Raw genomic sequence first — 12,938 nt, 5'->3', positions numbered from 1 at the left:
TAAAATAAAAGATATTTATTCACCCCAAACCCCTTATAGTGTTTAGGTTTGGTGTATTGACAGAGACATAGGTAACTCATCAAGGAAAGTCTCCGGGAGAGAGGTACAGACGTCTCCAGAGGCGTGCCTTTTTGTCTGTTGCCTCACAGAAAGTTCAGTCGGGTTCCTCTCGTCGGCTGGCTTTCTGTGAGAGGATAACTTCCACCATATCCTACGTTTACAGCTCAACCAGGCCGGCAAACTACTGCAACACTATGGATATTGGAGCTTGTCCCTTCAGAAAGAAACGGAGACCATGGCGCCTGGACTTCTCATCCTTCGCCTTGGTAACCGTGGCACTCGCTTTGTGCCAAACCACCGTGGTTCGGGCAGGTAAGACCATTTCTTTCTTTTCTTTTGTAACATTTATGATGTTTACTGTGCTTTTAAAACGCGTTATTTAGCTGTGTCAGGTGTTTTCTGTCTAAAATCTTCCCTTCCTGCTGTTGTCTTTTCTGTTTAAACGTGTGCAAAATATCTGTGCATCTCATCCATTGTGGGACACTTGCGCACCTGACATCCTTCTGTACATTTTCCTAGAAACATGCGGGCCCCTCAACAGTGGGCACCACGGTATCCACAGGTGTAAATCTAATTTGGTATCTGTTCCATGGAGACCTGTCTGTTTAGAAGTTTATTGTTTGTGCACTTTAGTCAAATTCTCGAAGCGTCCCAGGGTGACTTGTGTTTTCCTGCTGGTCCATAAAGGCCTTGTGTAGCTGGACTGTGCTACAGATCATTTGGTAGTTGTCACAGAAGTTATTTAGAAAATTTGTGAGTGATGAGGGGAAAGCAGAGTGTCCGATAATGTACTGAGGGAAAGGTTTAGGAGATTAGACAAGATTTTAGGCGCTGCGTCTGTAAATATCCATCTGCTGATTTTGTTTTGTATCAATGACTATTTAAAGGTTTTTTTTCTCTCATTTGGAAATTAAAATTTGGTCAACTTCAACATCATCCGTCCGATAATGGATGTTACGCACAGAGAATAGGTGTTAAAGAGGCCTAGTGTTTTGATGCTGGCACATATAAATTACTTCTTTTCCAATAAAAGATTTCGTCGTATGTACATTATTTCCTTCGCTATTATCCTTTCTGAGCGTGCATGCAGCCCGCTGACAGGAGTCATCTCACCAAATGTTGCTGTTGCCCCCTTTGATTAATTTCTTCATACATCCAGGGTTTTTTTTTTGTCATTTTTTGTCATTTTTCAACAGTTTGTGTGCACCTGACTTTTTCATTTTACCTTTCAAGTAATTCATTTCATTATTGATTATTATTCCGATGAGTTTTGACGGGATGGTGCTCCTTTTACGCACGTCCGCACCTCTCCTCATCCGGAGGGGGCCATGGGGTAGGACGGTGCAGAGACTTGCTCAGTCGCCTGTGAGGAAGTTTGTTGCCTAAACGTTCAGTTTGTAGTATTTGTAGCAGTACTTTATTTCTATTGCAGCTGAATGTTGGCCTGTGTGTGTACTTGGCCGTGGACACAGGCTGCCAGCTGGGACCGTGTGAGGTTGACTGCGTGTTTACCAGTTCAGCCTGTGCACCAGTCCATCCATCACTGCCTCTGGTTGTCCAAGGAGGAGGGATTTCTGAGGGATTTCAATAAGCCAGTGTAAACTTGATTTTGCGTTTTTCTCAGTGTACAACAACAGGCCGTGTTTGTTCAAATAGTAACGGAATAACATCACTAAGGAGCTGTTTAGAAACTATATTACAGTTTTTACAGCCAAGAAGATTTTTGGACCATCTTTTTGGTCGACCACTGACAGGACCGTTTCACTCGTAGGTTTTAGATCATGTCCTGCACTTTTATCAGTTTTATACCCCTTCCCTCCTCTCCTGCTCCACAGTTATAGATTAGTTCGCCTCAAAGGAATGATCTGTATGCGCTGCAGTTCCTCGACGCACCGCTAGTTGTCTGAAGTTATTTATAACACAGAGAATCCATTGATTCACCTGAATCCAGATCAGCTTCCATCTAACTGGACAATTTTGATGCGGAATGGCTCGCTACGGAAAGAAACGACAGATACAATACAGATAGAATAAACATCACTTCTAGCTGTGGTGTCAGTGTCTGAAAGACTGTGAGGATTAAATTAACCCTTCATGAACTTGTGATTTTTTTGTTTGTTTCACTGCAGTAGATCTTTTAGCTTTTTATTGTCGTGAAGTAAACGGAGATACATCAAGCACATTTTGAGCAGAAGCATCAAAGCAGGTTTAGTTTATAAAAAGTTGTTTGAGAAATGTATTTGCTTGAGAAGTTTTAGTGGACAGATGGATCAAAGGCTCTTTATTCTTCATTTGGATCGCTGCGGGGACAGTCGCTGCAGCTTACGGTCCAAGGGGGCTTTTGTAACATAAATTGCCCTCCTCGAGTGTATTCTTTGGCCCCGTTTCCAATTTCAGATTGCGAGAGGCGATTGCACCTTCCCGTCGTCTCCCGTGTGTATTTTGGAGGCGGAAGCCCGAGACATTTTTGCTTTTTATGAATAGGTTGTTATGCGGCGGAGCACCTCGGTCGCAGGGGTTTGGCAGTGAAAGCGTTTAGTGTCTCCGTGTCTATGTGCGCTTTGTACAGTTCTGTTTGTGTATATGCGTCTGTAGGCTATGGATGTTTTCTTCGCAGCTCGGGGTGTGGAAATGTTTGCCACATCTGAGTGAATGTGCTTCTGTGTGCAACACCCGGAACGCTGCGTTTCTCCTCCTAAAGGATGCATGTAGTGGTGCTGTTTCGTTTGCTTGTAGAAAAAAAAAAGGTTCTTTAATCTCCTGATCCTGTGATAATGTCCAAACACTCCTGTTACCTACAAGCGCGTGTCTGGACTGCAACGTCACTGTGCGCGCACACGGGATCATATGCGCACATTTGCCCAGAGCGCAGGGCGCGCTGCGTACTCGGTGCGTCTGAAGGCGCGCAGTGTGGTGCGGCAGCAGATGTGAGTGTAAATTATAACAGCGCCCCACCCAGGCAGTCAAAGACCGATTTAGAGTAAAGAGTGGTCAGAATCTCTCATATTTATTCTTTCTTCGCTGGGAGAATGAAGACTAGAAAAAAAAAGGAGGAGGGGTGGATGAGGCACAGTCACCCTGAGAGCAGCGGCCCAGAAAGGCATGAAAGCCGAGTTTTGTTCAAAGGAGGCGAAAATCAGAGGGCAATATTTTCTTGACATGGATGTTCCTCAACCTCATTTCAAAGCAGCGCGCTCCTCAAAGGGCAGTCTGTCTCGGTTTGGCTAAACAAAACATAACCCTGCTCCCACTCTCACCCTCTCTCTCACTGCTGCTGAATAGAGCCACTATATGTGGTGGCAGAGCAGCGTTTTGACAGCTCATTCCTGTGACTGTATGGAAGTGTGCGGCATTTCAGGCTTCTGTTGGCCACACGTGACTCAGTTTAGCAGTTTTAACCTTGTTCCCTTTATTTTCCTCTGCTTCGTCATCATTTTCCCATGAGACCCGGTGGCTCTAGTGATCCATACCCACCCACTCTCCATCTTTCCTTTTAATCATTGTGCTTGTTAGTGAGTTCAGCTTTATGCTGTTGACCAGTCAGATACCTTTCCTCATCCAAGGTTTGCATTGCATATATTTTTCAGGAGCCATCCTCCTATTGCTAAGTTAAAGAGTTCTTTTTATTTTTCAGTCTACGATTTTTATCAAGAGCAACATAACAAATGAGGTAAGAATAGGTAGCTGACTCTTAACTCCACCAGTCAACTGTGTTCTTTCCAAGTTTAGATTCAGTTTATGCAGACAGATCTTGTTTAGCACCAAACTTGCAGCTGGGTGAGAAGCTTTTTGCCCTGAGTTAGTCTTCCAGGTGGGTCCTTACTCTCATTTTGCCTTGCACCTCCTATACCAGGATTAACGGACCTCCACCACAGCTCAACCCGAAACTTAACCATGTAAAATATTCTCATTGGTGGGAACAGAATCTCAGAGAACATACTGCCTGGACACTTAATTTCCTTTTGTCTTAATGCCTTTTAGCATGTCATTAAAGTTCACCAGTCTACAGATACGAACAAAGTGGGACTCGAGCAGCTCACACAGTGTTTGGGTGACTTTACTTACACTAAAGTTGGGTTTGTGTAACTCTTTTGTGTTTTGTAGTTTGTTTAAAGCCTTTAAAAATCAAATCTTACTTTTCGGAGCCACTGCTCAGCCCTGTTGATCGTCCTAGTTTTCTCTTTGCCGAGGGAACTGTGACTCTATGTGAGATTCGTTCATAGCTGAGTGTCCTCAAGCACGGATGTAAAATCACATCGTTTGCATGGACAGATAAGGCCCAGACAGTGGTTGTGAGATTAAAGCACACAGAAGTCAAAGCAGAGATGCACTTAAACACTTCCCAGGCCTCAGTTCTAACCCATGACATCGCCTCAGACTGTGAACTTGAAAAGGCCTTTCTCAGACAAAACCACATCAGCATTGTCGACTTAAGGGAACAGTGAGTAGACGATAGTTGTTCCTTTTTCTTTGGTTTTATAGGTGATGATTTAGTGGTTTGTGTGTGCGGATAGTCGTTCCTCGGAGACATTCTGTTTTAGCAGAAGATGTACAACGACGGCAGGAGAGTGTGCCAACTTTATAATGACAGACTGTCTGTATAGGATGCTATTCCTAGTCACTGTTATTTTGCTGCTTCTAGGAAGTCACTGTAGGAGGGCGTGGAGACCAGCTGTGTGCGTTTACATGTAATGTTAATGCACAGTTCATCTCTTTTCCAGACATTAATACAGTCCATCCATTTGAAAATAGTTTTAAATGTTGGCTTTAACTTGTTGTGTTTTTAGAACTTCAGTGGAAAAAGTTTCTCTGCAAAACGAATGATCGCAGAAAAGCTCATGAAAGTATTTTGGGACTTAAAGCATCCCAATGCAGTAACTCTATTTATACAAGGAGGATACAATATTCCTTTATTACTTCTCCAAATCTGCTTGTTTTGATCGAGCTGTCGTTTGTACGGAAATCTATCCCAGCATGCATTTTGAGGAAGACGGAGAATCATCCTGTGGTGATAACACACATAAATGGGTTGAAATATCTATAAATGTTTTTTCTATCCATTCTAATTGAAACTTTATGCAAAAGTAATGCCAGGCTGGCTATTCACAGCGCCCCTTATTAACCTGCAGTTATGTGTACATCAATTTAACTACCAAACGCTTCAAGTATTGTTTTTGATGAGTTCTAGTCTTTAATATCTGTGTTGTTCAGATTTACACAATGTTCCCTACAGACATTTCATTGCATCTCTCACTGTCTGGATGCATTTAGGGTATAAACCCTAATTAGTTAAATATGTGTGAAATGGTTTAGTCCTTTTAGGAAGAGCCACAACAGAACACGTCAGAACCAGTCACGGTCCTCCTGCAGAGCTCTTTACCCACCTACTCTGCACACTTGTTTTTCAGCTAAATTGCACCTATAAAGAACCTCGGAGTGAATGTAGGCTGTACTTCTGATGTGGGGATTTCCAAACTGAAAAGGTGTCGCTATAATCACTGATGATGATGATGATAATAAATGCTGGTTGACTGGTCTTGTACTTCTCTTTGTCATCTGTCAAGTCTTTGGTGGGACTGTGTCACTGTTACTGAAGATTTTTAGTTTGTTTGTCTCGCAAGATCAAAACAATAAATCGGTGACACATAGACTGAGAGCATTGCTTTGGTCCTCATCCTCATCATTAACCTGCATTAGAAACCTTTTCACTTTTCCTTGAAAGTTAGTGTTTTTGGTTTTATGTAAATAAGATGTGTATCATCTTGCATTGTTGTGCTAAAATGGTTCTATTTAGAAAAGTGAAATCTCTATGAGCGGGTTTTTACTACTTGTATTGTCAGTAATAAAGCTTCATATTAGTTTAAGCCACATTAAAAGCACACTGATTCTTTATTTGTTTTGTTTTTCTGTGAAATTGTTAAGTATAACAAGTGGTTCTCATTTAAAAGAGCTACAGGAGACTGAGACTGTGAACTGAGAGGGTTAGTAAACTCAGTGCAGTCAGAGCTGAGCCATGATTACTTATCATTCAGCACAGACACATGAGCGGCCTTAAGACTGCTTTCTAATTTGTGCCCTCGCTAACTGTCTGTTCCATGTGATAGCACGTTACAGGGAACCACCGACTGTCTCCTGGTCAGGGCCCTGTGGCCCCATGTAGGCCTTGTGGTGTCAGTATCCACCCTCAGATCCAAACTGAGACTGTGGCCTGCAGCCCTGAAACCACACGAGACTCTGGCATGGTACACGTTGGCATCATCAGTGGAGCACACACAGATTGGCACAGACCACATAATGGTACACAGGCAACTGTAATACAGTAAATGTTGGCACCGCCCTGCTGTGACTTTTAAACCGCGTTAACTCTGGGACTTATTAATATAGATACTGCATGGAGGCAGGTATTAAAAGCTGAAGGATAAAGGGCTTAAGTAAAGGCGTTAATAGTGGCAGGGTAGTGATATGTTTCCTTGTTTGTCATGTAGGAATTACTGACCTTAATCAAGATTGATTGTCCTCATAAAACTCACTGAGCATAAAGGACCTTTAAAGCTTTCTGGACAAATACAAGAAAAAAGCAAAATTTCAGTTTCATAACTACATTAAAAGATGGCGCTTGTAATGTAGGCATAAACGTGTGTGCTTTGCTTTGATTATTCCCTCATCAGTTCTTTAGTTTATTAAGAGATAGTCGTCAGAACAGTTGTTTGCATAAATTGTAACTAAATTATTTGACTGAATTAACTTTAGTTGTATGAAAAAAATCACATTATGTTTTCTCTAATTTCGCTGATTTGCTGCCGTCTAGTTATCCAGCTGTGAAAAGTTAACTTTTTTCTGACTTTTCCTTGTGACTTCTTACTGTTTGTCTATCTTGACTTTTTCCAGATTCAGTGAGCATTTGCTGACATCCATATAAGATAAGATAAGATATGCCTTTATTTATCTCACAGTGGAGAAATTCACATAGCACAAGGGATAGTTCTGCATTAGTCTCTTCTGTCTTTCAGAGCCAGACAACTGCCACATGCTGTAACGTCTACACAATATTTAACTCCACTCTGACAAACCCTCTGTTTATACCATATAAATAATGTAAATTCTAATAACCCCCTTTGTACAGCATGGGTACTCATAATGGATTTTCTGTCTGTATACACAAGGTATTATAAATAAATCGTAACTATAGAGCACCATGTTGGAAATTATAACCTGCAGCCTCAGTTGTGCTCATGCTTCATGCCATCGTGGTCAGCTGGGTGGATGGTGACAGCTGGTGAATGAAGAACAACTGGAGTTCAACTTGCAGTTTTCAACTTTGAAATAAGTTTTATGTTTGACTTCATAGAATTTATTGTGCTTTTTAGGGATTTTAAGATAGTTTCTTTCCTGCCGTCAACCTGCAGTCTCCATTTATTCTGGGAGACTGACTGAGAATTGGCGTTAAGACAAATTCATGCGTGTGTTCTTGTGTGTGTTGTGTAAATTTTAATCTGTGATCAGTATAGCGGCTCCCTCTTGCCCTGTGTGTCTAACAATGTGGTCGTTGTGTAAAGGTGAGAGGTGAGGGGTCAACGTGTCAGCTGTAGTGTGTGTCTGGTATTTGGCACAGCTGTACCAGAAATGAAAAGGGTGCACGTGCACACACACACATGTGCATACACACAACTACATACATGCATATGCACACACACATTTTTTTGCACAGAGCATCTAAGGCAGAAAGGCGAGGGGAGGAAAAAAATGGGTTTCCTCTGAAGTGATGGCATGACCAGGGCTCTGAGTGCTGACTAGCTGACTGTATATGTGTGCATGCAGTAAACATAAGTTTCATATTTGTAATTAACCTGAATTTATATTCCAGAACTTTCTTTTTGTTTTAATGTATAGACTTACAAGAGCTGTCCAATATGTGTGTGCTGAGATAAGCTGCAGCCTAGAGAATAAACTGACATGTAATTGATTAAATGATGAAACATACTAACACGCAAAGCAGCACAGAGTCTCTTATTACTGTTATTTATTCATTTTTGATTTGTTCTCATTTTGGCTTTATGAGAAGCACAAAATGCAGAATCCTTCACTGTACAAACTCCCTCCACCAGTGATTCTCTCAGTGCTGTTATGTGCATAAAGGCTTAAATCTGCATCTCCATCTGCATGTGTCCAGACGGACTACATTCACCCGTTAGCTGACAGAACGTACAGACTCTGCCTAATAGTAACTCGTTCAGTAAGCACTGTTTACCTGTCACGCCTGCGAACGTGTCTATTTGCGTAGTGTGTGTACATGTAAACACTTCTGTGTGTGTGTAACATCATGTGGTTGCAGCCCTTTAACAGGCTTTGACTGTGCTCAGTAACTGTGCTGTCTGTCACAGGGTTAATTAAATCGGTTTCAGCTCCATCTAGTGGCGGCTCCGCCAAACTACAGTAACCCAAACGCTGCTGGAACGCATCGCAGGTTCAGCAGCGCACCTCCTTCTACAGTGTGGCTGCCACCCTGGGTATCACATATGTTTTCTATCAGGTTGTAATAAGCCAGTGGTCTGCGTGTTTGGTCAGTTGTGGCTCTTTGGAACTGAGTGGTTTAGATATAACAGCGACAGGATTGTTTCTGTCCCAGGGCACCTGCTGAAAAAATACATCCAGCCCATAGTACAGTGCTCCATTATACACCAAGCAGCATATCATTATTTCAGATCATCTTTAGGCCAGTTTCACTGGTTTAGTTTACATTTAGTTCAATTAAAGGATTTACCACTTGGATTCCTTTGGAAATTACGTGGGGTTAACAAGTCTGAGTTTTTAAGAAATGAACTGTGAAATTATTCAGATTTACTGATCACAGCTTTGAAGCACTGCAAAGATTTCTGAGATTTATGTAAGACTTCAGTATTTCACTGATAAAATCACAGTGTTCAGTAGAAAAAGCTTTTGTTTTGCTGCCTGTACGTTTAAAATAATTGCATAACATAGAATAGCATCTAAAGAGGGTTAAGGAGTGAAAGAAAAATATAAGGTCATTTTCAGAGGTACAATAATCAGCGTAATTATAGACATTTTTTAGTCACTAAGACGCCGTATCAATGTGCCATTTTCTTATGTACACAGAAAAAAAGATCTTTTTACTGGACTTTGGCCAGTGCAGTTGTCAGTAGGTATAACTGTACAGGCTACTGTAATCTTTCCCTACAGCAGTGGTTGTAACTGCCCTCTCGTGCCTGGGAGCCCTGTTTCCTGTCTTAATGACAGCAGTATAATTGGCCCACATCAAAAGGCTGCAGCCATCTGTGAGTGCTTATAGAGAAGAGGAAGAAGAAGCAAGGTAAAGAAAGAAAGTTTGTGCCCCTCGGCTGTCTGTTTTCCTGCCTTGTCTAGTTTCATATTTGCCACTTCTCGTCTTGTGAGGTGTATAGGTGCACTTTTCCCTGCCTGGGCTGTGTGTTATTTTTGTGGGTGTGTTTTTGTCGTGATTGTGGTCCTCCAGGCAGGAAGGGCCCCGGCTGCAGATGTGAGCTGGGCAGGGAGCAGGGAACAGAGCAGCACATTGTACTGGGCGTACTGGGGGAGCTCAGGGTGCAATCTGATCCAGTATCCTGCCATCACAGAACCACGCTGTCTACTGTCACTGCCTGACCCCCCCCAAAAAACACACACATACACTCCACCTTTGCCTGAACCTCTCTCTGCCTGCTTCTACCGCTACATCTTTCTGTCTCATTCCCAGCATTCCTGTGCAGATCTGCAAAAGTCTTGAAAATTATCAGAAAAAATCAATCTCCTCCAATCTTGGAAAGTTTGAAAACATCCAAAGAAAGCCTGGAAAAGCATGGAGCTTTATTTTTCTGTCTGTTTATGAAGGTTTTCTTGGTTTTTGAATACTATAGCTTGTGACTTTTCACATATAACTCAAGCTACTTATGAAAATCTATTTCAGTTAAGACTGATGTCTGGAAAAAGGGGAAACTACTTTTTTCTGTCTACTATCTTTTTGTCCTGCTCTTGTTATTTCATTTCTATTTTCACCTGCCCCATGTTTCCACTTTCACCAACTAATCTCCCTTCTGCTCATTTCCACCTTGAAGCAAGTGTTTTTAGGGAACTTTCTGTCTGGGATGTTTCATGTGCCATCGCTCTGTTCAGTCTAACTCTCACTTTCTCTCCTCCCTACATATTCTTTTAACACCCTTCTCTTTCTGCTGTCCGTCCTCTCTCCATCTTTATCTCCTCCTTTTCATCTTTCTCTCTCTCGTATAGGGTGACGTTAATGGGCTGTGGTCTAGACACCCTCGGGCAATATCAACGCGCCATTTGCTCTGTCTGAATAAATATTACCATCTGTGGGTCTGTTTGACTAACTGTTAACTCTGAGACGCTGGGTGTCACCTAAACATGCTCACCTCTGATGGGATCAGTGTGAATTTGGGACAAAAACAAGGGAACCTCACGCCAGGTGCTAATACAAACATCATAAATGGCTGATAAACACATTAAAATAGCTTCATAATGCAGTGTCTCAGCATTGTTACATTCATAGTACAACGCAGTGGAAAGCAGTTTCTGTTTTTATTGATAACTGACATGAGCCTTTGACCTTGTATCTATATGTGACAACAGCAGGTGGGTTAAAGTTCATGTACATGCAGTGACTTGTGGTCGTTTCTGATGGACATCTGGGCTTCTGATCAGGAGATGATTTGGTCAAGCAGTTGCTAGAAAACATCTTCAGCTCTGGAGTTATATGTGCTCATCCCTCCCTCTCAAGTTTAGATCCTGATTTATATCTCAATACATAGGTGGCTTAAAATCCATGGTGGATAAGCTGCATCATTTGGTGGCTTCTTACTTTACATCCCCTTCTAGTGCTGGTAGGACGCATATGTTTGCCCCACTGGTAATAGAATCATATTATTCGTTAGTGCAGTCCTTTTACATGCTTGGTTGTGCTTTTTCAACATGCTCAGGGTTCAGAATTACGTATTTTCTCATAAATATGATGTTTTTAAAGCACCTGGAAATGACAGTTTATGAAGGTGGCTATCATAGATGACATCACTGACACTGCAAGTTCATTTTGAGAAGTGCTACTTTAGCTGTAAATGAATTTAATTGACTGTTAACAGCAATGTTAGCCCTCTGGTGCGCCTCAGAAACAGAAAGGCTGGCCAAAACAGAGGGAGGATAACTCAGTACAGGAAACTGTGATGTTGTAACTTTATAGCTGCTTCACTTCAAAACCCGACTTTGTAATTACATTTCATTTGGGTTCTCAGACTGCAAAATATTCTTAAAGTGCATGCAAGCCTTTTGGTTTTAAACCTTGGCAGAATTTGTGTCATGGATGTTTGTCATTCCATCTTGAGTTAGACAGCAGGGCACACAGCAGCTCTGGATCTTTGGGCAAGAATTAGCATTTCACTAGAAACAGACTGAACAAACTTGTTTTTGTTTAGTTTTTTGATTTTTGCATAAAGAGTTATTTCAATTAGCGTGTTTTGGACATGTATCAAACAATATACAACCAACTGACTGCTGCATTTACTGGAACACTGTTCCATGAACATAACATGAAGTTATATATATGAAGGTATATTAGAGATCAGACTTTTCTAAGATTCAACACCAACTATGGTGAGATTAGTGACGGCATCAATTCAACAAAATTATTTTTAAAGTAATTGCTGATTCAAGATGTTTGTTTCCCAAACTGATCGTTTTGGGATATAGAATAACTGGAACTAAGATTTTCTTTCTCCCCCTGAAGTATTTCTGTGTTTGAGTACTATCTGCTGTTCTTATTTTAGGGGTAGCGTAGTGGCAGTATAGTGTTTATCATTGTATGGGGGATCACAAAGGGAATTGTATTCATAATTCCAGGGATTTTGTCTCAGGTTTTCTAGCTAAAGTACACAGACTGACACAGTGCCTTTGAGCAATGTGAGGAAGCCACTAAGGTGAACCACAGCGCAGACTGAAGGTGGAGAAACTAACTGGTTGACCTCAGCGTGTGAAAGTGGAGACAGGATGTGAGTTCAGTGTCTGTATCTGACAGTGCGTATTTGTGTGATGCTAAGATGTATGCTGTGTATCTGGAGTGAGTGTGTCTGCATTCCTGCATTCTTGTGTGTTTGTACATGTCAGGTAAAACTGTGAAATGATTGTGACATGTCAAACAAATATCCATTTGAGTCACACCAACAGCCACTTGTTTCAGCTGCTTGATAAATGCGAGCAGAATAGAAGGCACTGTCTCCACTCTGATTCAAACTGAGCTTTACTGTATCTGCCCTGCACTGCTCCATATATGTGGCTTGGACTTTTGCCCATTTGCTTCCTTCCACAGTGCTTCCTTTCTTACATTATACTTAAATGTACAGTGGTAGCCATTGTGGGCATCTCCTGTACCTGATCCTATATGGCATTAGCGCTGCAAGAACATTTAAGATTACTTTCAAGATTAACTTTTTTGATCCTCTGGACAGAGTTGAGTCAGGGCAGCTGCAAAGAATGGCTGCAATGAAAAACAAAACTGTCGTCTATTTTAGATTTAGTGACATTGCGGACATGTGAGCAAGCATGAAAAAGTGCAGTAAATTCTACACAGCCTGTAAGATGGCAGGCTTTCTGAGGATCTGTTGGAGTAAACAGCTGAATGTACTGTATTTGCTGTAGTGTTTTATGTTGTAAGGAAAGACATACTTGTATTTTATGCTGAGAAAGTAACACATTGAAATATGAGAGTGAAGTGCAATGTGCAGAGAAAGCAGAACTTAGAGTTAGATGTTGGGTTTTTGGTCTGAAGTGTTTGAAAGCATCACAGAACAGTTGGGTTTGTGATGTACAGTAGCATTACAGGATTGCTGTGGACTGAAGTT

General features: G+C 41.5%; 1 protein-coding gene across 1 annotated transcript in view; it reads left to right on the top strand.

Moving 5' to 3' along the window:
- The first annotated feature begins 231 nt into the window (after nucleotides 1-231).
- col11a2 (collagen, type XI, alpha 2) overlaps nucleotides 232-12,938 on the top strand; it is a 47,632-nt gene continuing 34,925 nt past the window's right edge. Inside the window, exon 1 of the mRNA XM_008302407.1 lies at nucleotides 232-372. Coding sequence (XP_008300629.1) covers nucleotides 255-372 — 118 coding nt within the window. The 5' untranslated portion in view covers nucleotides 232-254. The remainder of the gene's footprint in view (nucleotides 373-12,938) is intronic.

The sequence above is a fragment of the Stegastes partitus genome, unplaced genomic scaffold (assembly GCF_000690725.1).
Source record: "Stegastes partitus isolate 25-593 unplaced genomic scaffold, Stegastes_partitus-1.0.2 Scaffold1810, whole genome shotgun sequence".
Taxonomy (NCBI): Eukaryota; Metazoa; Chordata; class Actinopteri; family Pomacentridae; genus Stegastes; species Stegastes partitus.
This window is presented reverse-complemented; position numbering and strand designations above follow the sequence as displayed.